We start from the raw sequence: 26,160 nt of genomic DNA on the forward strand, positions 1-26,160 counted from the left end.
TTCCTCCAGCACGACTTGGTAAATATGGCCATTTACAGCCCATTCATGTAAATAGGCTGTAAGTTATCTTCTGGAGTAACTCATCTTCGTAATGATGTCCCATCCACTTGAATCAAGGCTGTAAGGTGTCTTATGGAGGGGCACATCTTCAAGATTGCTGAATTCCTCAATACACCTTAAAATACGCGGTCCCACCGAACATTATAATAACCAGGCAGACAAGTATTTTTGGATGAAAACAGCCACAGCATTTTATTAATACAAACATAGTCCTTGCCATCCATAACCATTTAACACATTGTAACATACTGTACAGTATGCCAGCCACTGTTTCAAGGCCAGTGGGCATGTAGCAACCTTATTAACCCACAGGTTAGCTCAACCCAAGTCACAAAGCTAAAGGCATTGGTACCTTCCCAATGCCATATATGGCCACCAAAAATCCATCAGCTTTTAACCTCATACAACTGGCAAGGACATGCCGCTGGTGTGACAACACCAAAATTCATAACATTTGACATCCTTTCTTTATACATAATCTTAATAAAATGACATTGACACAAAAAATACATATGAGATATAACATATATATATATATATATATATATATATATATATATATATATACACACATATATACAATATACACATATACACATATATACATATATACACACACACACATATATATATTGGGAGGATTGGAAATCTAATTTCTCCTGTGGTAAACCTAAAATGGTTGACACTGTCAGTTAAGCGAACTGTCCTTTTAGCCCCGCCCACCTAAACCAACCTGCCGAAGGCAAAAGCTTTCCAGTACCTTCCATGTGCCAAGCTTCCTGCCCAAATGTATTAACCCTTACGAATTCAGGTAATTCCTCATCAGCAATCATGAGCCCCATTTCCTATTGGTATATGGGGTTCTGCTTAAATATGGCCCTACATGTCCTGCCAGATTGTAAGAAAAATACTATAGCTGGAAACAAATTAAAGAAGTTCCAATGTGAAAGGATACAGTATTACAGGTAAAATGTATTCTGTTTTAAATACTGCTCAAGATACACATTGTAAAAGTGAGGACACAGCGGGCTTCATTTATGGGTTTTTCAGCTGTTATTAAAAGAAACCACAGTGGTAGCATGGTTCAAAGAGAAACATGATATTAAAAAAAACAAGCTCCAAATCGATCTCAACGAACAAATAATGTAACCCCTGCGCTTGAACAAAAATGACTTGCATGGAATTAAGGTTCAGGTTGACTTGAATAGAACTCATGTACTGTATGCACACTGCTGTTTTATTGGGAATCTCACTTTCCATTACAATCGTGGTAGGACAAACAAATAGTAGTTGCAGGGTTTAAGAATCCTACAAGAAAACAAGCAAATTGGAAACCGCGAATGCTGAAAACATAGCATCAGTCACAGCATGAGGTGAAATGAATCATTATTTCATCCGTGCTTATTGTCTTCTCTTTCATCTGATTGGCCATGTAGTTGCAGGGACATTTCTTGTCACTTAGGAAGCCCTAAGGGGATCAACCCAATTCTGCATTATTACTAGATTTATCCGGGAAGCCAGGCAAACTGTGAGAAGATTTTTCTCTGCATTGTAAAGGTAGCCATGTGGTTTATGGGTACAAAATGAACTGTATGTCTAAAGGGGCAATAGAGTTATTATATAATAGATAGATATACATGAAGTTAAGAAAACTGAAGGAGACAATGTGATGAATGTGGTACAGACTGACTACACCCTAAGATTTAAAGTACTCTTAAATAAAAATGAACAAAACAACGTAAACAAGTTGAACAAGGAGTTGTTGATGTAATTTATGTTACTGGAAGTTCCCAGTATCATAAACATCAATGTAATTTCACATAACTTTCAACTTACTTATATAGTAGATGACAGAAGATACAATGTAAAATAATTATGTACCAGCATGTATGTGTCCAACACTGGTGATACATCACTGCTAAGAAAGTAACAGTTTGGACAGAAGAGATTATAGACCACTGAACATGGCAAAACACAGAGGAAAACCATAAAGTCCATTACTTGAGCATGCTATATATCTAGATTATTTTATAAATATTCAGTCTTTTCTTGATGTATTAAATACAACAAGTTATTACGTTACATGAAAACATTCAGAATAAAAAAACAGAATGAACGCACGGCGCACCAGGGATTTGTCCCTAATCCCTGGTGCGCCTTGTGTGCATCCTGTTTTTTTGATTGTTTGAGACTCCCCGCAAAGGTAGTGTCATATATAGGAGCGTTTGGGGAGGAGCTCCGCACACAGCAGCAAGGGGATTGTGGTGTTTAAAGAGATACGGAATATCATACGGACAGTACGAGCGCAATTCCTTGTTGCATTTGATTACATTCAGAATAAAGCCTTTTCCTAATTGAGGTGTTGCCTGCTTTTAGATTTTGAATTTAAGGAGAAAATGTGTAAGCTTGATAAATGCCCTAGAAGCTAAATGGACATAAAGCAGAATAGGAATTGGAAGGTACTGTACATAAGATGGCAGGTTTTAGTGATCCACTGGCGGAGAAATAATAGTAATGACAAGAAGAGATCATTAGCGCTATTAGAATCATCATTAGCACTATTAGAATCATCATTAGCACTATTAGAATCATTATTAGCAATCTTAGAAGACTTCTGTCTTCTGGCACTGGAATGAGCTGTAACATGACTTCTAACACTGGACAGTGCTTTATGGCAGAAGACGGCTTAGTAAATATGGCCCTAAATCTGTGAGAATTCATCATAAGAGCTGGGCTTATTGTCATGTCAGTGTGGAAGAGATATTGGGTTTCTGAGCAACAGCAAGTGTATCTTTTATACTATATTAGTGAAAGCACTGTATGCCTGGATGTACGGTGTCCCTAGGGGAAATCTCATTGGTCCCTTGGGCCGCCCGCCCCCGCACACCTCTCATTGGCCTGAGGCGGAGTGACGGGCCACAGGGCACACACACACACACACACACACACAACACAACACAGCAGCTCTATACACACACACACACACACAACACAGCAGCTCTACACACACACACACACACACACACACACCACACCCTCTGTCCGCCCCCCCCCCCCCCCATCACGTGCGCCGCCCTGCACTGGCTTCGGACGGAAAGCGCGACCCTCCTACCCCAGCCGCTCCCCTTACCTCCCCGGAGCTACCTCCCGCTCAGGTAAGTCACTGCGCGTCCCCCTCAGCTTATGGCGCCAGTAACTCTCCGCGCAGCCTCGTCACAGGGCGCTTCCTGCCGCCGCCTGCACGCGCCTCACTCAGCCGGACGGCACATTGGGGGACCAAGCGGGCGCCGGGGGGGGGGGGAGCACGAGTCACGGGGAACGGGGGGGGCGAGCCGCGAGTCACAGGGAATGGGGGGGTGGGGGGGCGAGCCGTGAGACGGAGGGGGGGGGGGGGACATGCACATAAATTATGACAATACATATGCCCACTGCTCTCCACCCCGTCCCCCCACTCCCCTTCCCCCCCCCCACTCCCCCTTTCCCCCCCCCACTCCCCTTTCCCCCCCCCACTCCCCTTTCCCCCCCCCACTCCCCTTTCCCCCCCCGCCACTCCCCTTTCCCCCCCCACTCCCCTTTCCCCCCCGCCACTCCCCTTTCCCCCCGCCACTCCCCTTTCCCCCCCCCACTCCCCTTTCCCCCCCACTCCCCTTTCCCCCCCACTCCCCTTTCCCCCCCCCACTCCCCTTCCCCCCCCCCCCACTCCCCCTTCCCCCCCCCACTCCCCCTTCCCCCCCCCACTCCCCCTTCCCCCCCCCACTCCCCCTTCCCCCCCCCCCCACTCCCCCTTCCCCCCCCACTCCCCCTTCCCCCCCCCACTCCCCTTTCCCCCCCCACTCCCCTTTCCCCCCGCCTCCCCTTTCCCCTCGCCTCCCCTTTCCCCCCCCCACTCCCCCTTTCCCCCCCATTCCCCTTTCCCCCCCCCCACTTCCCTTTCCCCCCCCACTCCCCTTTCCCCCCCCCCCACTCCCTTTCCCCCCACTCCCCTTTCCCCCCCACTCCCCTTTCACCCCCCCACTCCCCTTTCACCCCCCCACTCCCCTTTCACCCCCCCACTCCCCTTTCCCACTCCCCTTCCCCTCCTCCCCACTCCCCTTTCCCCCCACACTCCCCTTCCCCCCCACACTCCCCTTCCCCCCCCCACACTCCCCTTTACCCCCCCCACTCCCCTTTACCCCCCCACACTCACCTTTACCCCCCCCCACTCACCTTTACCCCCCACTCCCCTTTACCCCCCCACTCCCCTTTACCCACCCACTCCCCTTTACCCCCCCGCTCCCCTTCCCCCCCCGCTCCCCTTTCTCCCCCCCCCCCGTTCCCATTTTTCTCCCCCCCCTGCTCCCCTTTCTCCCCCCCCCCCCCCCGCTCCCCTTTCACCCCCCCAAAACCTTTACAACAAATACTCACCTATTGTTCCACGATTTATAAATAATACTACCTATTACGCATTTACATCCCCGGGCAACGCCGGGTCTCTCAGCTAGTAAGAGATATATGTGAATGTTTATGTACAGTGATAGTCTGATGTGGAACTCATGTATAAAAAGATCCCAGTGCACTAATTCTTGGTAGAATAGCAATGGAGGATCATAGGAGGTTGTGCTGGTCAGAAGAAAGAGCAGGAACCCCTCTCCTGCAGTAATAATCAGACATTTATGGAGCATTCACCTCACACACAGCAAGATGAGATCAACTTTACATTTTAGAAAGGCAGATTTTAATAAACTGAGTGATAATCTACATGGAATAAATTGGGATAATATTTTTGTAAGAAAACCCGCAGAAGATAAATGGGCAGTCTTTTAAACAAGTACTGTACACTTACCAGCGCATACCCTCTATAATAACCATAAAAGAAACAAGTCTAACCGATGTGGTTAAAATAAACAGGTAGGGGAGGAAATGGAAAGGAAGATGCATTTAGATTTTTAAAGTCAGAAGGGACAGAGGCATCGTATCAGAATTATAAGGAATGTAACAAAAGTTGCAAAAGGGCAAATCAGATTAGCAAAAATTTAAAAACGAAAAAAGGATTGCAATAGAAAGTAAGATCAACCCTAAAACGTTCTTCAAGTACATTGATAACAAAAAGATTAGAAAAGAGAATATGTATATATGTATGTCTTTATTTGTATAGCGCCATTAATGTACATAGCGCTTCACAGCAGTAATTGTTACAATCATATAAATAATAAGATATAAGTAACACAAAAGGGAAGAAGTGCTCCAGACTTAGAAGTAACATTTAGGAAAAGGAGTCCCTGCTCCGAAGAGCTTACAATCTAATAGGTTGGTAGGAAGAACAAACAGAGACAGTAGGAGGGCATTCTGGTAAGTGCGTCTGCAAGGGGCCAAGGTTAATGTATGAGGTGTTAATTACAGTATCAGCCATCAAGCTACTCATATGCTGCCTTAAGCAGGTTTGTTTTAAGGTGGGTTTTAAAGGTGGATAGAGAGGGTGCTAGTCAGATATTGAGGGGAAGGGCATTCCAGAGGTGTGAGGCAGTTGGTGAGAAAGGTTTTAAGATGGGTGAGGGATTTGGATACCTTTGTTATATTGCGGATGAAAAAGCGACAGGTTTTAGAAACGTTTTGAATGTGAGGAAAGAATGTGAGAGAGGAGTCAAGTGTGACCCCTAGGCAGCGTGCTTGAGCTACTGGATGAATGATGGTACTTCCAACAGTAATGTAGAAGGAGGGAATAGGGCCAGGTTTGGGAGGAAGTATAAGGAGCTCTGTTTTTGCCATGTTGAGTTTAAGTCGGCAGAAGGCCATCCAGGATGATATAGCCGACAGACATTCAGAAACTTTAGTCTGTACCGCAGGTGTAAGGTCAGGGGTAGAAAAGTAAATTTGTGTGTCGTAAGCATAGAGGTGATATGGGGAGAAATGCATGTAGAAGTAGCCCCCCTACCGTTCTACACAGACAGGGAGAAAAAGACCCCAGCAAACCCTGCCCTATGGGGAAAGCTGCCACAGGTAGTCCGTTGACACACCTGGAGTTTCTGTGGCTGCCTGCACTTACCACCTTCCCCAGGACCTGCAAGAAAATTCTTTTTTCCCCTGCGGCTCCAGGGAACACACGTTAAGCTACATCAAATGGAACAAGTTTGATGCAGAAAGTGCAAGCAAAAGGAATGTTTTTTTTTGTGGTCTTTCTGCATAGATAATTCTTGATAAATACTGCAAAAAATCCATATTTTTAGTGCATCAAACCACATTTTGTTTTCAGGCAATTTTGCATGACAAAACGTAGTCTAATGAATAGGATCCATTGTGTATTTTATCTTGAGCTATACGAGATACTGTAAACCTGTTTCACCACTGGGTGCCATTCTCGCTCTGTGGTACAACTACAATTTGTATGAAAGAGTAAGATGCTGAAATATAGGAATGTGATTATAGTTTACAGGATCTCCTTTTGTATTGTTATGGAGTTGACACAGTGATTTAAAACAAAAGCAGCACAAAGGGCCACAGTGTATTTACTCAGCAGTCTTCTGCCATAAGGCACCTTCTGGCACTGGAGAGGCACCTTACAGCCCATTCAAGACAAAGTCTGTAAGGTGTCCTCTAGCACCGGAAGGTGCCTATGGCAAAAGACTGTTTAGTAAATATGGGCCTATATGTGTGGTGGGTTTTCCTTAGTTTACATGCTAAACCTGTGCTTTAGATATTTAACGCGTACCGTTCTAACGGGCACACCTAGTGATGTCGTTGAATGAATAAAATGAAAACAATCAGGCAGATAATGCAATCTGCATTGGAGGGAGCAGTCTCATAGTGCGGGGTAATTTATAAACGGCGTATCTTCCTTAGGCTTCGTCCATAGTGCAGGCTACGGCACAAGCTACGTAGCTCGCGCCGAAACAAACACTAGGACGGCAATGTAGTAGTGCATAGTGTGCGTGCATGCGCTACAGGGAGAGCGGCACTTCGCAACACAAACAAGTTTGTTTTGCAAGCGTGACGCCGGGGAGGAGGAGGAGCGTTTTTAGTTCTATTCTAATTTTGTCTGGTAATTATTGTTGTTCTACAGTACCTCATTAAGCTAATTGTGATGCCATCCTTAGCCGAACATAACAATTTAGGGGGAATAATCAGGATCAACAATTTGCCTGTATATACAACAGTCTTATCACAAAAGTGATTAGGTAAAGATAGTAACAACACTACAAAACATTTGATTATTATGGAGACTGATCTGCTTAAAAACTGTATTAGGATTGCTTGATTAGAGTTCAAGAACACCAATTTCCAGATTTACTAATTTTTTGGGACATATAAAGAGGTTGAAGAGAGTCATAGAAAAAGGTAGATATTTACCGCAGTCCTAACAAATAACTGGGCCCAAAATGTGAGGACAGACCCCGTAGCGTCAAAACATCTTACTCCAACATGGCGGCATTCAGGGCCGCCAACAGAAATCGTGGGGCTGGGAAATCGTGGGGCTGGGACAAACATTTTAAGCAGGCCCCCCCCCCCCGGGTCGGCGGTATTCCCCTATTTCACACCTCACGAGCCCCCTCTCTTTCTCCCCCCCTTCCCATGTATTTCTCTCCCTTCTGTCTCACCCCATCTCACTCTCCCGCCTCGCATGTATTTCTCTCTTCTGATTCTCACTAAGGCTCGTGACGCGACGGCCCTTGAAAAATCAAATTTTACCGACGGCAGCTTTTCGCGACGTCACTCCGTTGCTTGTCGCCATCGCGTGCACTATAAGCGCACACGGCGGTAATGCTTTTGTTTTTGGGCGAATTCACATCGCCGTCGCTGGCACTATAAGCACGGCCTAAGGCTGCGACCCCGCTGGCGCTGAGCGCGCTCATGCTTGGAAAGTGCTCCAAGCATGAGGGCCAGGTGTCCTGGCATTTACGCAAGCGTGCACGGGGGGGAATTGCGGGTAGTTGAGCGTGCTAGAAAGTTAGTCTTTTTTGTTTACATAAGGGCCGAGCGCGGGTGAATGTGTGTTTACGAGCACCGTGTGAGCGTGGACTTATATATATCTAAATATGTAAGTAACCGCGGTATGCGCCGCCCGCTAGCGAGGACGCAGCCTTACTCCCTCTTTTCCTCACACACCCTCTCTCTCCTCTCCCTCTGTCAATTACCCCATGCTCACTCATTCCCTCCCCCCCACAAGATATAACCAAAAAACTTCCCACCCTCAAATACATAAAAAAAATCTCCACCCCCTCAAATATATACAACCTCCCCGCCCCAAATGCATACAATAAACCCACCTACCCAATACAAAAAAAATCTCTCTCTCTCTCTCTCTCTCTCTCTCTCTCTCTCTCTCTCTCTCTCTCTCTCTCTCTCTCTCTCTCTCTCTCTCTCTCTCTCTCTCTCTCTCTCTCTCTCTCTCTCTCTCTCTCTCTCTCTCTCGTATATATACTTATACACAGTATACACACACAATTTATATACATATACACACAGTATATATACACATACACACAAAGTATATATATATATATATATATATATATATAAACAGTATATACATATATATATATATATATATATATATATATACACACACACACACATCAAATAGATTAAAAAAAAAAAAAACAAGCCCCCCAATACATATAAAAATTCTCCCAAGCCCCCCAATACATATTTGAAAAAAAAGACTTACCACATCAGGTAATGGATGATCAGGCCGGGTCCAGTAGATGCCGGTAGGGGTGGGGGGGGGAAGGGTGATGCCGGTAGGAGTGGGAAGGGTGATGCCGGTAGGGGGCGGGGGGGCAGTGAGGAGCCGGCTTCATGAGGCTGGGGAGGGCCGCTGCTGCAGGGGGGGGCATGTTGCAGGTGGTGCACGGTCCTGCAGGTAGGGGGGGGGGCGATGCTGCAGCCTGAAGGGGGTGGCCGGGGACGGGGGAGCCGGGCGGCAGGCACCTGTCCAACGAGGCAGCTCCCACACGCGACGGGCCTCCCTCCTCTCACGCCGGCGCGCCGGAAGCTTACCCAGCAGCTGACTTCCGGCGCTGCCAATAGGGAGACCCTGCACATTTGTTTTTTTTTAAAGTTTAGTTTAACTGGCGGCCAGACTCCCCTGACTCACGGGGCCCGGGATGCCAGTATCCTTTGTCCCCCCCTCTTGGCGGCCCTGCGTGCATTCACCTGTAAAGTTTTTTTTTAACGATTGATATCTTCATTTAATTTCCTCTATCATGTTGTGTGCCCGTTAAACATACTGTGTTTATGTTTTGCTTGTAGGTGAGCAAAAGGTGTCTGATTCTAAAGACTTCTTGAAAACTCCAAAGTGGAGATCTTGAAAACTGATCGAGAAGAAACATCTGATTCCTGAGTTTTCCAGAATCAATTCAAAATAGAGATCTCCACTTAAGTGTCACAAAATAATAAAACAAACACCTACGCCACGCCACGTTAGGAGACTAAATAAACATTACTCCAGCCATTTCTATCTGACTAGCTGGGTATGCTAGTTTCCAGTCCAAAAACATATAAGACAATATTAGGGAACAATATATAGTCTTATCTGACTGATGCTGGTCCGGCATCTCCGATTTCTCCAGCTGCAGGCGCTGAAGTCCTGCTGCTCCCAGGAAGTCTTTTGCCCTTTTTTGCATATACAGTCGCGGGCGCCTTTAACCTAATGCGGCTTTCTCCGCGGGTTTTTTTTAAACGCGGCGGCGAGCGTCTTTTTTTCTTTGTTTTCCCGCGCCACGGGCGCTTTCAATGATAAGCATCATTAGCCCTTATCTGTTGACGCGGCCGCCGCGCGGGAAACTCCGTTCCCGTCGGAAGAAAGCCCCGCATTTAACCCGGCACGCTTTAGAATAAAGCTGGCCTGGTCAGTAGGCTTCTCTGCTGTGTGGGGCTTTAGGTTCCCCACTTTTGCCAGGCAAAATGCTCTGGTCAACAAGCCTGGATCCCTGCGGGATGGAGCTCTGTTGTCTGTGTTCCTCAACAGACTCCAACAGAGACAATGAAAAGCAGCAACTTCCTAACTTTTACCCCCTGTTCAATCAGGAGTTTTACACATCACCTGATCACAGTCAAACCCAACACCTAGTTCAGTCTCCTGCCCTGTAAAGGCAGTTTAACTCCTTGACTCCCTTACAGGCCTGCTTAAACAAGTACAGTACAGACGTAGTAAACCTAAGGGTCTTCGATGTCACAGCCACGTACGATCGCGGTACGGGTGGATTATTGCTGCAGGCATCCACTTCAAAATTATGGACTCCACACACTTCGATCATGGCAGATCCTGTCCTGGCGCCGCGGACTCTGCTTTTTTGGTTGCGACGCAGAGGACAGTAATTCTTGCTACATCTATATGATAGAGACTGGTTGCACAATCTGTTTATTCTATGCTATCTCAAATTCATATTTAGACTCACTGATTACAGATTCGTTTTCTTTCGTATTATTGCCTTTACACTTCCTAAGCCTCCTTGCCAATAATAAAGAAGACATCTTATTTTACGACACTATTAGACCTTGCATAATTCCTAGACAAAAATTGAAACTTCATCCTAATATTTTTCTGTATTTACAAAGTTTAGGTTATCCTGATATGCATGTAGCGTATACAAACTGATCCAATGTAGGTCTTTTTTAATATTAACAACTTTATAGCTAAAGATAATCTCACTGCCCAAACAATATAGAAACTAGCACTTCAAAACACGTGACACTAGCTTTTTCAATAGCAAAATTATGTATTCCTTAAAAACCCACGGTAAAATCATGGCAGTGGATAAAAAACCTATGAAACACCATCCCCTGTTATGTAGAGTGACCTACAGCGAAGAAGGTGTGAGGTAAGATAAATAGGTGGAATAAAAAGGCATTATTGCTTCTTTAAAAGATATAGTACTAAAGAAGTCATACTATTATTGGAAAAGAAAGCCTGAAATTAGTTTTATTTGGTTTACATGACATGTGCAATCCTTAGATTTCATTCAAAACCATGTGGATGGTTTGGAAGCTAATTATTATTGTTTGTGACAAATGTATTCCTTAGTTAAAAGTTAATTTTCTGCTAGAAGCTATGGAATTTATTTTGTCACATAACTATATGGTTTTTGATACGCAGTTGTTTTTGCATTGTGAAGGTACTGGTTTGGGTGCAAAACTCAAAACGTTGCACCTGCACAAGCAGGCATTTGTATGACATTTTGGGTGAAAAATACTATTTGTTTCTGATGAAAACCATGAGGGCATCGCCTGGTGAACTACAGTAGGTATATAGATGATGTCATCATGGTGTGGTCAGGTTCCACTGAAGATCTTCAAGGATTTTTTTAAACTATATTAATGACAATTATGTCAATGTTAAGTTTACAATGGGTTACAACAGGCAATGCATTACCTTTCTGGATTTGGAGTTATATCATGTTAATAAAACTCAAGTCAATTGTACAGAAAACCTATAGCAGATTACACAATTCTTCAGCCAGATTCTTGTCATCCCAATCATGTTCAAACAGCTACTGTATCCTATTTGGGCAGTTGTTACATATTTAGAGAAATTGTAGTGAGGAAAATGTGTTTTTTTTTTTTTAGTGATGTGCTGCAAGAACTAGTGAGACTTAAGACAGGATATCATGATAAAATGTTACAAAAAGCCTTGGATTAAGTTGGAAAAAATGATCGATCTGATATGTGTAACTTAAAGGCGCAATCCATGCAATATCCCACATGTATGTTTTTTCAATAAATCAGTTCTGTGGTATTAGATAAAACTTACTAAAGATTTTTTTTATTCATCCCTAATGCCATTTGTCATGAGTTTTAATATAGTGAGCATCCTTTGATTTCTATAGCTTCAGCACACCTCCCAAGCAGTGCAAGATCTTTGTAACACTTTCCTATTTGTGATCATTTGCTGCCAATATTCCCAGCAGTTTGTGCTGGAAACTTTTTATTGCACTTGAAATCTAGCCAGAAAAATATATACAATAGTTTTTCCCCTCTATCGACATTTTGAGTGAACATGCTGGCAATTCACAAAAATGTAAAATGTGTGGAATAGAACAAGTTTTTGAAGGGAATGTAGGTGGTAAAACCCTTAATTAACTTTGAGAAGAGAATCATTTTGGAACACTATATTGTTATTATTTTCCCTATGATTAATACATATATAGCCCAGGTACCCCTCTGGGCTCCCCTTTAGTCTCCCTCAACTGCACTCACCTCCGCCGCAGATGGGAGCGCTGAGGGTAGCGCGGGTGCCAGCGGGAGCATGCACGCACATTTGGTGTTCTGGGGAGGTGAGCGGATCGCCAGCGGCAACCGTTGCAGGGCGCTGCCATATTGGAATGGGCCTCGCATGTGCAGGACACCTCACGCAGGCGCAGTGTAGCGCAAGCGGCGGTGGTCAATAGAACAGGCTCTGCAGAGGGACTACATGTCCCAGCAGCCCCAGGGGCTGCTAGTCATGGGGCAAAACACAGCCAATAGCGTGGCCGGATTCCCTGCTTCCCAAGACGATACTTTTCGCACGCTGAAAGGACCACGCCAGTCAGAGCTGGGATGCCATTAGGGTAGGTGGTGTGTGCAGGTGTCTGTGGCACCTGCACTAGGCCAGCCCCGACTCCCCTCAGCTTGTGCTTGCTGCAGGGACAGGCCTATAGGTAGGGACACTGCCCCTGTAGTGCTATAGATAGAGGACCAAGCCAGGACGCGGCTGCATCCTGGCCTTAGGTGATCTGGGACCAGATCATCAATCTGCGATCATAGAGACATTGCACATGGTGGTACCATCCACAAGGGACCCACCCAACGTAGAGGCAGAGGCTTTGCAAAGGCCATCCTTGGATCCCATCATTGTGACATCAGCGCGCCCGGATGTGGGACCACCCAGCAGGTACCTCACCTCCACAAGTGTACCAATGTACACCTCAGTTCTTGTGGACAGCACTGACCTACACATTTGGGTGGGTCACTACTCGTGGACACCAGGGCGGTTGGGTCCCCAAGGGCTCCTTAAGTTGGGGACTACATCATTAGGGTGTGGACACAGTGTTGGGGGCACGGTTGCAGCTCTGTGAGGCCTGAGTGGTTCTATATTAATATTAGTAATAGCTACATGTGTACAGTAAACCAATGAAATTATCAGTGTGTATTCGTTATTGTTCTGCCCGGGGTTATCCCACACTTGGGAACCCACGCAGGTGGAGGCGCTGTCGACCAACAGATCAGGTACACCCCATGCTCCCAGAAGCGGAGGCTCGGACCTCCTGTGAGCCACAGGTAAAGCAGCACATACACACCAGCCACCATATCTCTCAGTGGGTGGGGGAAAGTGTGCTACACATATTTAATATTTATGCGGTGAATGATTGATTAGATATTTATTTTATTTTTGTTTCATTTTACTTGCTCTGTGACCCTCCAACAAAGACAGAAAAAAATAAGATTAGTCATACAAAGCAAACCGTAGTCTGAATATTACTACGTAAAGGCATGAAATATATTAAAAGGTTCTCACTGATGGAATTAGTACAAAGAAATCATTTGTAGTGAGGAAACAATCAATCTTGCAAAAGTGGTATGGAAACCTCTGTTGACCTCATCCTAGGAATTTTCACATAATGAAAACATCTACTTTTTTTGTATAACTCACTAAAATCATGTTTGAATACATCTCAATTTTTTACTTATTGAGAGATGTCATTGTGTGTCAGAGGGGTTAAACATTTTCTAAAAGCAGCTTTGATTTTATTCTAGAATGTTCATGTACATGTTTGACACAATGAAATGTACCATTTTGTTTCTTCTGACCTGAATTGAGTACAAACCAGAATTTAGCAAATGCATTTAAATTAGTCATTCCCCAATGCTTTGGAGATATTTATATGTTGTTTTTTTATTACAGTATCTTACCCAAACTAGGGAGCACAGAGGAATTTAGGGATGATTTCCAAATGCAAGACAAAGAATAAAGGGAATATCTGTCACGTACAGTGTTCTCTTCATTAATTGGCTACGCTTGCCAGAGTGTACCGCTTGCCACAGGATTTTATCTGTGTGTTTCCCCATAACTTGGGGTTTGTTGTGATAAGTAATCATCTGTCCTGCTCCAGAGTTCAGGTAAGATATTAAAAAAAACAATAGAGGATGGTTGGTTTAAAAAGTGCCCATCATCCATCAACTTTGGACTCGTGTCCTCAATTACATATATACATACTCTTACTGGGATCACACTACCAAGAGAACCGCTAACGATAATATTGGGAAGAGCTACCCCTAAATCCCAATAGGACCAACAACAAGCTCGTATTCCAAATCTTACTGGCTACTAGGTGTGCATAACCAGATTTTGGAAGAAACAGGAACGCCTTACATTTTCAGGGGTTACAAACCAGATTATGTTTGTCATGGAGATGGAACGAATGACCAGCTATGTCAATGACACAATGTCAACATTTTAATAGACATGGGCACCCGTATTGTCACAGATTGAGCAAACATCTACCAAATTTGATAAACCTAACCCAAGTTGGATTTGTACTCAGAAGGAAAGCAAAAGATAACACGAGACGAGTGAAAAACATTATTAATCACATTACTAACCAAGATATACAGGTACCAGCAATAATAATGTCAATAATGTCAATTAATGGTGAAAAAGCCTCTGACAGAAAAAAAAAAAAAGTGAATTAAATCTTCTGGACTGGATAGGTTTTGGGCATATATACAATATGTTAAAGCTTTGTATAGCAACCACACCGCAAGGATTATGGTGAATGGTTCATCGTCAGATTCCTTTACAATAATTAATGGCACTTGCCAAGGTTGCCCTCTTGTCACATTTGATTTTTGCTTTAATAGTTCAACTACTGGCTGAAAGCTTTCACTTTAATAAAAATATTAGCGATATTAAAATTGCTAAACAAGAGCACCATGGAGGTGGCCATGTATGTAGATGACATACTAATAATGGTACCCAACCCCTTAATTTCAATGCTCAATATCATTTGAGTATTTGAGAAATTTAATTGTTTTCTAATTTCAAATTCAATACATATAAAACTGTAGCACTAAATATCAGTGTAACCCCCTCTTTGGGGACTACCAATTCAAATAAAGGGTTAACAGCCTTAACAGGTTAACTGTGTGGGCTCACTCCGGTATTGTCACTGTCTTGTGACCAGTGTTGTCACCGTAGGGAGTGTAGAGGGTATATATAGCTCCACCCTATGTTCTAGAGGTGGATTCTTCAGAGTTCTGACTGGGGTCCTCATTGTGATTACTGTAGATAGGTTTGTGTGTATAGTCCAGTGTATTAAGATGTGTCCTGTCAGCGTTTGTTATTTTGAAGTTATGTTAGGAAACGTGCCCTGATCTAAGTAAGCGCCAGTAGTAAGGGCCCACATATTTTCTCACTGTTGATAAGGATGCAGCAAGCGCTTGATAGTTACATAGTTTTGGTCTAAAATAATGGAAAGTATTAAGATGCTGCCTCCTGATCCCTGGATTTTGCTGCAGAACAGAGATCGTATTAATGGGTATTGTTTTAAAAAAATGACATCTTTAATACTCCATCTATTAAATGAGCCAAGTGTTTTATTGCAGCCATGTGAAAGCAATGATAGTTTTGACAGTATTGACAGTTGGTCAAAGAAAATATGGATATGGAAAAAAACACATGTGATACTGTACATGATTGCTCATCTAAATTTGACTGGCCTCAGTGGATTAACCACATACAGTATCCAATACCCCCTGATTGGGCAGATCATTCTAGTATGATATAGTTATTAAGAACAGGATTGGCATGGAAGCCTAGGTAGGCGATTTCCTCCTTGAAGGTTTTGAACTGTGTAACATGGCCTCTTTGTACATGAAATAAATATAATAAAGATAAGTGCTCTAAAGGCACATATTGTATACTATCTGGTATTAATGTACTCTTTTAGAATTACGTTTCAAAGCCTTAGTTTGTAAAGTTGTTGAATTCATCTTACATTTTGAAAATCATAACATTGGTGCCATATATACTAAGTGGTGCTAAGCCAAAAGACTCCTAACGACCACCAGTGGTGGATTTAAAATATTGCTGCCCCAGGCGCCTTACCCCACTTACTTGCACTTACCCCAGGTGCCTTCTCCTGCAGCGCCGCCCACCTTCTGCAGTGTGGTGGTGTCACGTGATGTCATGTTTCCATGACAACAGAGACGCAATGTGCTGTCACGTTGTAATGGCAACGCGTCCCTATGTGCGGTTGCAGCGTCATTTGATGCCCCTAGGCTGCAGAAGGAGGTCGGCGCGAAGGAAAAATTAAGAGACCTTTACAGAGGCCCCATGCTCTCCCCAGGCAATCAGTGGGGAAGAGAGCAGGGCCTCTGTGTGCCGCCCCCAAATTTTGACGCCCTAGGCCCAGGGCTAATAGGAAATCCGCCAATGAACGACCCCGTTCATTGAATGGACCTTAACCCTTAAGGTGTCTTAGGGCTTAGCACTGCTTAGCACTTATAGCCCTAGTTGCTTTTACTCCTATAGCTATCAATCCCAGTGGGCAATGTGCTTCGCAGTCTGTGACATGTTGCCAAATAGATGAAGCATGGGCCCTTGTGAAGCTTCTGGGCTGGCTGTTCTGGTATTTAGCTTACAGTATATTAGAGATTCTCAATCGTGTCCTCATCACAGACCACTTCGGTCCTAATAATCTTGTGGAGGACCACTAATGTAGCTGTAATTCTCTCTGTATATCTATATGCATGTGTGCGCGGGGGGCGGGGGTTATATTATAGAAAAACTGGATACGGATATACAGATGCAGCATGATTAAACTCCCCTGAAGCCACAGGGGGAAAAATCAATTTCCTTCAGCACCACAGAAAAAGCAACAAAGGGTCGCAGGAGAGAGCTGTCTAAAGTGAATTTTAATTGGTTTTTAGAGAATACCTCAAAAGTCAGTGGGGAGTGTAGGTAACTCCAGGGATATTTTGAGAGCACTTTGTTTACATCAAATGACCAAACTACTGATGTACTGTAGCGAGTGACATTGTTCCCCATACAACGCAACATATCCCAGTATAATTTAACTCTTCTGCAGTACAGGGAAGGTGGTACAGTGGGCAAGGTGTTTACATTGTCTCCATGTAAAACTAGTTAGATACGTGTCCCTAATGCTAGAGAAGCTTAATTCTATTGAAATTAGTGGAGTTTCTCCAACTCTGTTATCCCAATGATACATTTTACAGTATGTAGAGCAGACGTGGCCAACTCCAGTCCTCAAGGGCCACCTACAGGCCAGGTATTAGGGATAACCCTGCTGCACTTCAGGTGGCTCAATCAGTGGCCCAGCCATTCTGACTGAGCTACTGATTGAGCCACCTGTGCTGAAGCAGGGATATCTGTAAAACCTGATCTGTTTTTTTGCCCTTGAAGATTGGAGTTGCCCCTGTCCCCCCCCCTAATGTAGCGTATCTTGCTGGTGTAGTCAACTAGGACAGCAGTGCCAAAGTAGGGGTCGTGCCCCCCAGGGGGGGTGCGAGACTCACTGCAGGGGGCGCTGGGTTTACAGAGGCCCCCGCACGCTTCCTGAATACATTAAAATGAATGCCGGGGGAGCTGCAGGGCCTCTGTAAACTTCTACGTACCTTGTTTCAGACACTCCTGGTCACGAGTCGCCATGGCAACGCAGCGTCAAATGACGCCGCAGGGTCATGTGACGTTGGGACGCCAAGACGTCTGAAGCAAGATAAGCGGGGGGGGGTGGTGCAAGGAGAGGGGGACAGACGGCAGGGGGGCGCAGGGAAAAAAGTTTATGCTCCCCTGACCTAGAACATGCTAAAAGCATGATTTTCCTAAAAGAAGGGGTTTCTATGTATTCATTAAAGGCATGCATGAATATAAAGTACTGTATAGCATTGGTCTTCTGTTACATTTTGGCATATTTTTCTGATCTCAAATAATTACAGACAATCATGCATGAAAGGAACTTTCAAAAAGTTGTGGTAGTGTTCAATCAATTCAACATTGTTTTTTAGCTTTCAAATACAAAAAATGTTACTTGATATCTGCAATAATCATACATGTTTAAATATATACAAGTGTCAGGTTTAACTGCCAGTTCTGAATAGCTGTCTTTTTCTTGGATGGGGGATTTGATTTAATGCTAATAACTAGAAAAATATATTAGAAATGTACTGCTAAATGTTTAACCTTATATAGTGTTTATTTTCAAAATACTGCACTGGCTATACAATTAGTCTTCCACTCAGCTGCTTTTTAGCAAAGATAGGATAGTCAGAGCCAAAAGACACCTTACATCCTTGTGATGGGTACAGTATAAGCACCCATTACTGTACCTTCCCCTAAATGAAAGATGAGGAAAAACTCTGCAGGCTCAAGAAGTGGTGAATATGCAGCAGTGAAGAAGTTAAAAAATGTCAGGGTTCAACTTTTGCATAGCCTGGGGTGGTCTCTATTTGGCTGAAAATGTTAAACAACTGTAAGGCATTAAACAGCCTTTAAAAGTACTGCTTGAAACCAGCTTTAAGAGGCTCAGATTCACTGAGCTCAGTAAATTCAGGCCAAATAGCACGACATTACCTAAAACAGGAATAGATAGTTTTTTTTCTCCTCACCAACAAAAGCCATTTTTCGAGGTCTGAATGAGAGTAACGTCAGGTTTCGCCATGACAAATAGCGAGACGTTGCTTCCTGAGTTAACCTTAACGTAGCTTCGTAAATATGGGCGGAATATCTTTTATACTGAGATGATGTGCATATTATGTAGAATAATGGCTGTTACTCATAACGCCAGGCTATTGATAGGAGTAAATCCTGGTTAAAGTCATGTTAATTGCTTTAGTGAATACTGCATTACCATTAATGTTAACCTAAGCGCCTCAGTGTTTATATGGCTATAACTTGCCGGAGGGGCTTTGGCACCAGAGTGTAATTTAAAAGGTTAAGCTCTTCATGGTTCTGACAGCTGTTGAAAAGAGATAAAAGATTAATGGGAAGCTCTCTACAATGTTATTTATTGAAGCATTTTATTGTGCACTTCTTAAACAATTTGTAACTGTGTCCTCTGTCATTGAAGGCAGCCAACATCCCCTTGGTGTCAGAAATTGCTATTGGTGATGTCCATTTTGATGACTTTTCTCTGGATGTGGATGCCATGGTCACAGCAGCCCTGCGGATGTTCATGGAGCTGGGGATGGTTCAGAAGTTTAAAATTGATTACGAGGTAAACATCTGCTCTGCCCCGATACCAGCTTCCCCTGTACTGGCACTGTCCTGATGTACAGTAATAATAAGATATGCTTTCATGTACTATGGCCAAAATATGTACTGTCATTATTCTGATGCTTTTCTCTGTCCCTTCTGTATTTCAGACTTTGTGCAGGTGGCTTTTGACAGTAAGGAAGAATTATCGAATGGTTCTGTATCACAACTGGCGGCATGCCTTTAATGTTTGCCAGCTGATGTTTGCCATGTTAACTGTAAGTACTAAACACTTAATTCCCATAGGGGCTGTCTATTTCTTGTAGCTTCCAGCTACTCTACTGATGTTAATCGTGTTAATGTTGAAAACTCTTGAACTACAGTGTGGTACATCCCTGGCACTGCATTAAGTTGAGATCACAAAGCAGTGATATACTATTCTGTGTAGAAAGTTTATTTTCATAAAGTGACACAGTCCTGCTGAGCTCACGAAAAAGCATTTTTTTTTACACATTGCACCGATGCACACGTCCTCTTTAACACATACATGTACCGTATGTAATCATCTTTTAATCCTTTTTTTTTAAATTCTGCTGAGATTTTAAATGAAGAAAAAAAATTCTTAAAGACTTGCTCTGGGATCCTAAACGTTTAACCACTTGTCAGCCTGCGCTTTTCTACACCTTTGACTTTTCCGACTCAGTCCGCGGCAAAATCATATATTTTTGTACACAACCCTATCATAGAAAAGGGGATATTTCCAACACACATCCTGAAAAGCTTTAAAAAAAAAAAAAAAAGTATCCTCATGGCATTAACGAATGAAGTAATGGCATTAACTAATGTTAGTGCAGCTGCACCTTTGTGGCCCTACAGAACATTACTGTCGTTTCTACAGCCGTCTGAAAATATATTTGCGAAGGGAAACTATGAACCTGTTGAAAGCATCTCTCACTATACGAATAGCAAGAAGCACAGAAATAACTTTCTTTACTTTAAACACCCGCTGGTTGTGGCCAAATCCCTAGAGAATACAGAAATTACATTCTTTATTCATGTCTTAGCATGTCTACTCCCCTTTTTTTTTTAAATAACCACTTTTGTCCATATATTCTACTTGATTTTTTTAAACAAAGCTAATGTAGCTAGGAATCTTTTCTATTTAAAAATATTCTTTATAATAAACAATGCACATGGCATTTAGGGCAATATTTACTGAGCAGTCTACTGTCATAGAAGATGCTCCGGTGCTGGGTGACACCATACAGTCCATTCAAGTCAATTGGTTGCCAGAAAGTGTTTGACTGCTTAGTAAAAATGGCCCTTAATCCTTTAACTGTGGGATGAGTGGAAGTACACATTTAACATTTAAACCTTGATTGTTCACATATCTGCTATCAGATTTGAAGACACATTATTTCTACTGCCTTTCTCATATTTGCTATCAATATATAGACTCAAACTCTCAGAATGAGACATGAGGCTGGAGTTATCTTCAGAAACAGAGACAAAAAAAGAAGCCAGACTCCTTCCCAATTGTGGGCATGGGCTTCATGTTTGCCATCCTTTCTTATAGAGATGTGGTTGGGGCTTGTCATACAGTAGTTCTTTTAAGAATATACGTTTAAATCTACTGCAATACATTTGAAGAAGAGACATTTGAGGCCTTGAATGAACCCTTATGTTGGTCCATTAAAAAGGTATCAATCACCACTAGTATTCACATTTCTCATAAATAAGTATTGAATATATTTTGAGGTTAATATATGTAACTGAATATTAAATTTTATTCACTTAAACGTTTTCATATTGCTTATGTAGTAAGAACAACAGAGATAAAATGGGGTCCCCCCAATATAGGGTTATGGGAAATATCAATGAGGGGTGTGTTAAAAAGCAGTTCTGTTGCATTTGTATGTATATATTGGAATAGATGGTCAGCACTCCTAAACACAGCACTCCTAAACACAGTAACGGGCAGGGTGCACGGACATCAAGAGATGTATATACAAAAATAGGAACCACCACGCTCTGTAACGATGGCAACAAAGAGTAATAAATGTATCTATACAGTGTATTGATTCTCTAAGAAAACTAAAAAATCTCGAAGTGCATTGAAATTGTCATGGGTAATGGTTAAGTTATAATATATTGGATATAATGGCTCATTTCTGTAAGATATTTATTCTGCTTTACTATTACTTTACAAAATGACATCACACAATATACAGTGTAGCCAACTAAGCTAATGCGATTATCTTTCAGTGGAAGTGTATTCGCCATTAAAGTGTAGTACAGGTTTGTAAATACAGATGCAGCGGCCGTTATTCGAACACTTCATGCGGTGTATACCTCGGAATACCTGTGTCATGGCGCGGGATTTCTTCCAACCGTACCGCCTTTAGACGCGAGTGCAGGCAAGTGCAGGAAATGGCATTTTAGTGTTCTGGTTTTTAAACACCTGAAATTGACACAGTAGCACAGTGCTGTACACATTACAATTCATTCATTTCATTGCATTTAATTGCACACAATCCATGAAATTCAAACAAAGCAACCGCGATAAACACGTGTGCCTGGGGCGATTGGCGGCGTTAATGTACAGCAGAGCGCATGAAAACGGCTCCATGATTTGTTCGAATAACTACCGCTGCATCTTTACACCATACTCACCTTTCAGTTACAGCTGGCAACATCTGTACACCTGAGATTTTATATTGAATGACTAATAACATGCCCCATCTCTCCCACCTAGTAATATGTGAAATGGGTAAACTTTTAATAAAAGCTGTTGAGCGCCTTGATGAAAAAGCATTTTGGTATGTACAGGTCTTTCTGTAGATGTGTGGTGACGTCCCTAGAGGATTGGTACACACAAAAGAACAACTGTTCAAATTCTCTTAGACTCCATATAGATGATTAAAGGAGAAAATATCTTGCAGGTGGGGTGTGCAGGGATAAATCAATGTCTGGTCCAGTACTGGTGGGTGATAACTTTATAAAGGATGTACAGTATTAAAGTCATAACATTCTCTGGGCACATCACTTAGAGTTACAGTAGTAACATCAATCAGCCTCTTCTTGAGATCAGATAAACACAATCCTGGTATACAGTCCTAAAGAGCCATTACATAAATACATAACTTGATTTGAGAAGATCCTTAAACATGCCTCTTGCTTGTTACTATTCTATTTTGGGACGTTTGTAGTATATTCAAAATAAAAAAAAATTCAAGTGTTTTTTTTTATCAAGGAACTTTAAATCACCAAAATGATGCCGAAAACTGCATTTGGCAAGTACTGTAGGTCTGTTTGCCCTTTTTAATAATAAGAAGTGTAATGTACAGCTAACGATGCTGTTGAATGGAAGATACTGCATCCCTAATGAGCGCTACCTCGTTTCTAACTATAGTGCATTGGGGACTTCGAATCAACAGGGTGTATTGCACGTAACTGTGGTAGCCATTATACGGTAGTGGATAACAGCCATTCAATTACACCATTTGTCAATGCCCATTAAGGGGAAATATGCCCCTTGCACTGTAGTGAGTATACTGTAGTACTGTATATGAAGTACTTACATTGATGTAGTCACCGTTTACATCAGCTGAAAATTGTTATGTGTGTCAAATAGGAGTGTGGACGGACGTTCACAGAGGTACGCAATTAGGAGGCTTTATAACGTGAAATTATAATAGGCTTTATTGTGCCTGTTCCTTTTCATCAGGAAAATTATCCAAACACGGGGGGGGGGGGGGGGGAACAAAGCTTCCATTCACTTGGGAGTAATTCTAGTGAAAACACTATGCAACCAATTCACATCTCCTTAGTCAAGCATTTCTCCCCAGCCCCAAACATAGCATGAAAATAAGCAGATACAGTATAAGCAGTCTCTTAATCATGAAAGTCTTATCTGTTTTTCAGCTGTAGAGTAAGCTTCTCTGCTCTCCTGGAACCGCACTGAGCGTGCACAGAAAATCAGCATCCAGGTTTAGAAGTCTTATTTGGGCCTTGTTTCTTGAAAGCAGCTCTGCTAACTTTAGCAGAGCTCAAAACAAGTGTGTCTCCAAGTTCAGCTCAGGTGTCAGCTAAAGAGTTCTCACTTCCTGTTTGAACAGACAGGCTTTTGTAAGCCATCTCAATCAGGCAGGTGGTGTTTAGTAATTAACTACCAGAAGTTAACCACCACACTGCTAGATTAAAGGCACATTACTGAACAGGGATAAGTCCCCTGTTACATACCTCCCCTGTTTGTGGGAAGCTCGGGCTTACCACGGCCAAAGCCCATCCTTCCACTCTCATTCAAGATCTTTCTGTGACTTGAATGAGAGTGGATGGAGGAAGAGAACCTTCTGTCCCGCTGGGATTGGAGCCCTTTCTCCAGTTTATTTTTGTCTCCTCCCGAAGGTGCTTGAGATCAGCACTCCTCAGTCGCTCGAGGAGGACTTTTTCCACGTAAAGTCTTCTTATTGCTTGCGCGGTCTTGAGATTTATGTTGCGTCGGGCACTCCTCTTTTTGTAGACAAAGTGTATGGCAACAGTTGTAGAGCAGTTAGGAATAGCCCTTGGAGTTTTCTGCTCTTGAAGCGGTCTTTCTGCAGCTTCTCCACACCACGGAGTCACCAGTTCAGCTTCTTCAGCTAAGGATTCTGCACTCCTACCTCTGTTTGTTGCCTGTTGGGTAGCTGTAGGTTTGGCTAGTGCTTTCTATGGTGGCTCAAACTTCGTATTTTTGTTTTGAAGTTGCGTGGAGTCCCCAACTCTCACTGTACCCTTGTCCTCACGGGCATTAGTTACTGTGGGATACTGGTGCTTGGGCAGTGCCAATACCTTTTTCCATATTGGAGGAATCTGTATCAGAGTCTCCTTCATATTCTGGAGCTCTGTAATTTTTGTCGTCAAGGTTGCTGCTGCGTCTGTTTTCTCCTTGGTGTACTGACTCAAGGGAATGGAACAGTCTCTCTGTCTCTCCAGCTCCAGTTTCTGAGCCTTCTCACGCTCCCTCTCATACAGAGTCACCTGGTATCGAAGCTCCGCCTCCAATTATGCTCTGAAGACCTGCAGCGTGACCTTTAGCTCCTCATACTGCTCTGTGGGGACGTACTGGGTATTCAGACGTTCCTGCAGCGCTTGTACCTCTTAAGCAGCCTGCAGCTTTTCTTCCTGCAGCGTTTGCTGCTTCTCCTCAGCATACTGGAGGTATGTACGCAGACCTTGCAGTTGGTTCTGCAGTCGGTGCTCTGCTTCAAACATTTCCTCTTTCAAAAGTTTATTTATTTCTTTAAGAGCCTGCAGCTCTTCATTCTTTCCCTTGACGTATTCTGTCAACTCAGAATTTTCTTTTTTTAATCTTAAATTTTCTCTTTTTTCAGTCTCTGTACTATTCAGGGCTTCCTTGCAGTCCACCTTCCATTTTTGCACATCTGCTTGGAGGCGGGCTGTCTCCTGGCGTGAGACTTCCATCTCCAGGTTTAAGTTCTGAAGCTCCTTCTGAGAGACTTTGAGATCTAAGTTAAGATGTAGGATAGTTTTCCTTGAAATGTCCAGCTCCTCAGTGAGACTGTGTAGTTCCTTTCTGGAAACTTCCAGGTCTGTGCGGCAGCTGTTGGTCTCATGATGTGAGGCATCCAGTGCTCTGTGGAGTGTCTGAACCTCTTTCTGAGCTGCGTCCACTTCTATCCGGCCACTGTTGACCTCCTGTCGTGAGGCATTCAACTCTATGCGCAGAGTGTGAACCTCTTGCTGGAAGACTGTCATCTGCTTCAGTGCCTCCTCATACTTCCGCTTTAGCGTAGACACCATTTTGTCAGACTGGCTCTGCTTTACATCCATGGCGGAAATAGTAGCCTTTGCAGTATCTAGCTCAGCCTTGAGATCCTCCAATTCAGTCTTGGCCGCAGAGTAAATTGCGAGCACAGTCTTCTGTAGCTCAGCATTATTATTTTTTTCCCTTTCCAATTCTTCACAGAGCAAATCACAGTCATGCCTGGCAATTTTCAGGGCGTCTTCAGGGCTGGTCAAGGGATCGTCACTCACTGGTTCCGTCTCCACTTCCCTGGGATGACTGGTTGAGGGTTCCTCACTGTTGGCACCGGACAGACACTTCTTTGGGGTACACGACTTCTGCCTTGGGCCCTCTGGATATTCAGTTATACGTGGGACGAATTCTCCATTTTCTCTAGCCTGCAGGGCATCTCGGTCCCCCTTTTTCTCCACAGGATCTGCGGACGTGTCTGTTACTTCCACAGTAAGTGAAGAACCGCTTTTCTTTTTCTTCCTTTTTGATTTGGATGGCACCGTCCCTTCAGGGATACTGGGTTCTCCATCTTCATTTGAAGTTTTAGCAGCGTCACTGGATCCACCCGGCTTTTCTTGCAACTGTAATAGCTGATGGAAATATTCGGTGATCCACTGCTCCCGCTCTGTCTCCTGCTGATCATTTTCGTCATCAAAGGGCGTGGTCTTTTCTGTTCGTGCCGAGTTCAGGCACCCCCACCATTCTTGGGGTGTTTTGTGGGTGTGACTCGGTTCGGGTTCCCCGTAAGAGATGTCTTCCTCTTTATTGGACTGGAAGGGCCACTCTTCAGTGGGGTAGAGTTCATTACAGGAACGCTGCATCTTGTCCTCCATTTTTAGGCTATCAGGTGTCATTTTCAGTAATTTTCAGTCTCATCTTTGGGTATTATGGCATTCACACTTCACACTTTGGGTGTCTGTTTTGCTCCCAAGATAATAGGCATACTTTTTTACTTGCAGAAAAAAAAACATTCTTTGCAGTGGACTCAACACTCAGCAATTCGCTTTGAAAAAACTTTTTCTTTATAGGGCAATTTTACACTCAGCATTTGTTTGCTAAAAATACCCCTGCTTCAGCACAGTCTTTGTATCAATTTTCACACTTTTCTGCATATACTCCATTCACAGCTGGTAGCCCTATG

The 26,160-nt window shown here is 43.4% G+C and overlaps 1 protein-coding gene across 1 annotated transcript in view; it reads left to right on the forward strand.

Moving 5' to 3' along the window:
* The window catches only part of PDE11A (phosphodiesterase 11A), a 441,965-nt gene that overhangs the window by 308,042 nt on the left and 107,763 nt on the right, over positions 1–26,160 (forward strand). Inside the window, exons 11-12 of the mRNA XM_075608987.1 lie at positions 19,098–19,244; positions 19,393–19,500. Coding sequence (XP_075465102.1) covers positions 19,098–19,244; positions 19,393–19,500 — 255 coding nt within the window. The remainder of the gene's footprint in view (positions 1–19,097; positions 19,245–19,392; positions 19,501–26,160) is intronic.

This window comes from Ascaphus truei, chromosome 7 (assembly GCF_040206685.1).
Source record: "Ascaphus truei isolate aAscTru1 chromosome 7, aAscTru1.hap1, whole genome shotgun sequence".
Lineage (NCBI taxonomy): Eukaryota > Metazoa > Chordata > Amphibia > Anura > Ascaphidae > Ascaphus > Ascaphus truei.